The sequence below is a fragment of the Nematolebias whitei genome, chromosome 20 (genome assembly GCF_014905685.2).
Source record: "Nematolebias whitei isolate Nwh7 chromosome 20, NemWhi1, whole genome shotgun sequence".
In the NCBI taxonomy this organism is placed as follows: Eukaryota; Metazoa; Chordata; class Actinopteri; order Cyprinodontiformes; family Rivulidae; genus Nematolebias; species Nematolebias whitei.
Window position 1 is genome coordinate 29354273 of NC_056517.1, and position 3473 is coordinate 29357745.

The 3473-nt window shown below is 37.5% G+C and overlaps 1 protein-coding gene across 1 annotated transcript; it reads right to left on the reverse strand.

Annotated features, from left to right (window-relative positions):
• Positions 1–2265: 2265 nt before the first annotated feature.
• LOC119426771 (cystatin-B) lies at positions 2266–3473 on the reverse strand. Its single transcript, XM_037694351.1, has 3 exons — positions 3308–3473; positions 3123–3224; positions 2266–2561 (listed from the first exon to the last, which is right to left on the reverse strand). Exons 1-3 carry the CDS (start codon positions 3374–3376, stop codon positions 2433–2435), a joined length of 300 nt encoding a protein of 99 aa, XP_037550279.1. The 5' UTR covers positions 3377–3473; the 3' UTR covers positions 2266–2432.

Sequence of the window (3473 nt, forward strand, 5' to 3'; positions counted from 1 at the left end):
AGAGATTACTGTATTGCCTTTTTTTTACTATAATATTGGCATAAAATGAACTAATGAGCAACTTTTTTTATATTTTCTCCAAAGGCAATTATTTAACTTCAGCCCACCAAATAAAATTTTCATCACAATTTAGTTAAAGAGTTAATAATTAGGTCATTATTATTTAACAGCATTCGGTTAATAAGGAAATGTTCATTAAAGCTTAAAGGAATGTAAGTAATGAAACATTTCCTGATATTTGCTTTAGAAAGTTTTGATTTTGAAATCATTACTTACTCATAAACTCCTGACTATTTTTTAATGAGTCAGGATGGGGTAACTAAAGGTCATTTTAAGATGCTATAGAAATAAATTTGAGACTTACTGCTGGTGGACCAACCAAATTTATGACCAGTTGAAAAATAGCGTGCAGCGACTAGTCAATTTGAAATAAACAACAATGCATCAGAGGCTAATTGATAATGAATCATTATCTAAGTAAATTCTGTGATCTGTAAAGTGTAAAAGGTTGTAAACGTGCACTGAGGTGAACACATTATGGCCGTAAATATAAAAATAGAAATATAAAGCACATAATGGTAATAGTATTTAAATCTAAATTAATTTTAAATAGTGCAAATGAGTGATAATGAACATGACTATGGCATGCAGCCCATGTGTGTGTGGGTTAGGTGGTGCAGAGTTTAAAGGAGGTGAGCCTGTGGTTGGGAAGTTGTTAGTTTGATTCCCTTGACCATTAAAACTAAATTTGGGTGGAAAAGGTGAAACACCCACATGCCTTCAGACTCATTTGCCCCACTATGAGCCCTTGAGCAAGGCAATGGCACCCATCTGATCCCCCGGGTACACAAGGTGGCAGCCTGCTCCACCGTGTTGTCTGTGGTTGCGTCTTGAAGGGCCTCCAGTGTAAACCAGTTACCAAGTCGTCATGCAAATTCTTTATCCTCTACCTGTTTGCATTTGTAATTATTTCTATCTTAACATCTGTTTTTTGTCTTTCTTCCAATAGAAAGCGCACCTGGACCTGCCATTGTGTATCCGTTCCTCCTTCCTGTCCTCTCAAACCTCAGCCGGTCGAAGCAGATGGCCGCTCGTCCTGAGCCTGGTTCTACTGGAGGTTTCTTCCTGTTAAAAGGGAGTTTTTCCTTCCCACTGTTGCCGATGTGCTTGCTCAGGATGAGAGACTGCAATAAAGTGAAGATTCAACACAATCTGCTGGCTTCCTTAGATAGAGAACTTTTATCAATTGCTTTATATATATTTATATATATATGTTTTTGTACAGTGCCCTGACAGCTTCTGTTGTGACTTGACGCTATATACCAGTAAACTGAATTGAATTCTCTCAGTGACATCGTAACAGATATCCATTTGTGAGAGAAAGAATGTAAAACGCCCATGAGCCGGTTGTGATTAGCCCTTCAGAGTGCCTGAAGCCATATCCCAACATAAAAAAATTTAAGCTATTTTTTCTGCCAGAGGGTGTGACACTTACACAAAGCTTACCGTTTACTTCATGTTTTTTATACCGTCATACCTTCTTTGTATGCATTTAGGGTGGGGTGCAGTGCTACCACGCAAAACAAACTCTTAGACAAGAGGTAATGATACCTGAATAAATCATGCTCATTCATTCTATAAGCTGTAGAAAATGCTGTGCAAAAAAAAGGTAGAGCAAGCAAACCTTGCAAGTTTGCTGAACGTGCACAATTCAAATTGTGTAAACCATTTTTTAAATTTTCACCTCTATGCAACATAAACGGAGTCTATTGAAGCTCTCAAGTAAAATTAAAGTCTGCTTATGAGTTCAGACGGTGGAGATCGTGATCTCAGAGTAATTAGAAATCAAAAACAAGACTGAGCTCCCTATGCTAAATATTTTGCTGCTTATGTCATGAATAACTTATTAATAAAAGGTTGTTTCACTCAATTTTTCAATTCAGAATAAAGATCGTGAACCGTGACCAAAAAAATGTACCTAAAAAAAATAACATGTAAAATTGATTTAAATAGAACGCTTTGTTTTGATCGACATGATTGTAGGTTCAAGAAAACTACCGGTAGTAGTTTGTATCTTTCCAAAAACTTAAAACGGCTTTTTGACTGGAGCCATATGGGTGTGTTCCACTTCCTTTTAAATGGGTTAAAACATGTTTTATTACTTTCATCTCCTTTCAAATATAGTGCAACACAAATCTCTGTTTTATGAGATTCTTGCCCGAAGCGTCTTCACAGATCAACAAAAACAAAAAAAGCAATAAAACATTTAGTCAGAATTCTTTTAATAACAGACCTTGTACAAAACAGTTCCCTTTAGCCAATAATCAATCATGATACATCTCTGTTTACGGTTTTGTTGTTGCTTGTCAGGTTTCTAACTGATCACTGTGAGAATGCAGGCAGGCACTGGAGCATCCTTGATAGTGATCCCTTTAGAAGTACTCAATCGGGTCATTGTGGGTCTTGTTGTGCTGCACGGAAGTCAGCTCAACCGCATCTCCATGGCACGGGAGTTTTTTCCAAACACGGACATGAACGTGTTCATCTCCACCAACATGGACCTGAAAGGACATACAAACCAAGTGAGAATGCATTCACTGACGCAGCTAATCAAATAAATATTAGAGATTTTTTTGTTGGTTTTGTATAATCTGGCTAAGGCTGATATTCTCTTATCAGCCCCTTAAAACAAATCTAAAACTTTGCTTTTATAATCACTTGTTTTACGCCTCTTTTAAAAAGTTACAGTGGTAACGTTCATTCTCATTTCTGCCGTCATGGCAGTTGTAGTTGGGGTGTGACCCTGCAAAATGTGACCCGCAAATCTACCTGAGAAGTAAGCGAAGACTCGGGTTTAGCTATAATCCCACATTTAGATAAGTGATCGTTACAGCAGCCAAATGAAAAATGACTTCAAGGACCAGAAGAGCAACCTAACTGGAAATTAGGTGCAGATTTTGAGCCGGGTAAATGGGATGTGGTGAATAAGGAGGAATACAAAGAAATCTAACTGTAGAACCTCAAAGCACTATATATTTGATTAATTGTATTATGATAGTATCATAAAACCTTATGGATTAAGTGGTTTTGCTACTCTCTGATTATAACTAGAGTAATATTACCTTAACAAAGTAGTTGGTTCCGGACACAACCTGGGTTTTGTACTGCTTGGCAGTGAAAACAGTATAAGTCTTCCCTGCTTTCTGCTCCACCTGGCTCTTCACCTGAGAAGAAAGCAGTTAACAGAAGTCAACCAGGATGCGTTTCAATCCAGAGAAATTATAGTAATGAACTCGATTTTACTCACTTTGTCGCAGATCTGCTGTACATCTTTATCGGCATCCTTTACCTCGCTGGTTCCTCCACACATCGGCATTATGACGAGTTTTAAATGTTGAAAAAAACAACAGACAAATACGTGTAAAACTGACCGAGTTTAGGTTCGTGTGGGTCGTTTAAATTGACTCAGGCAA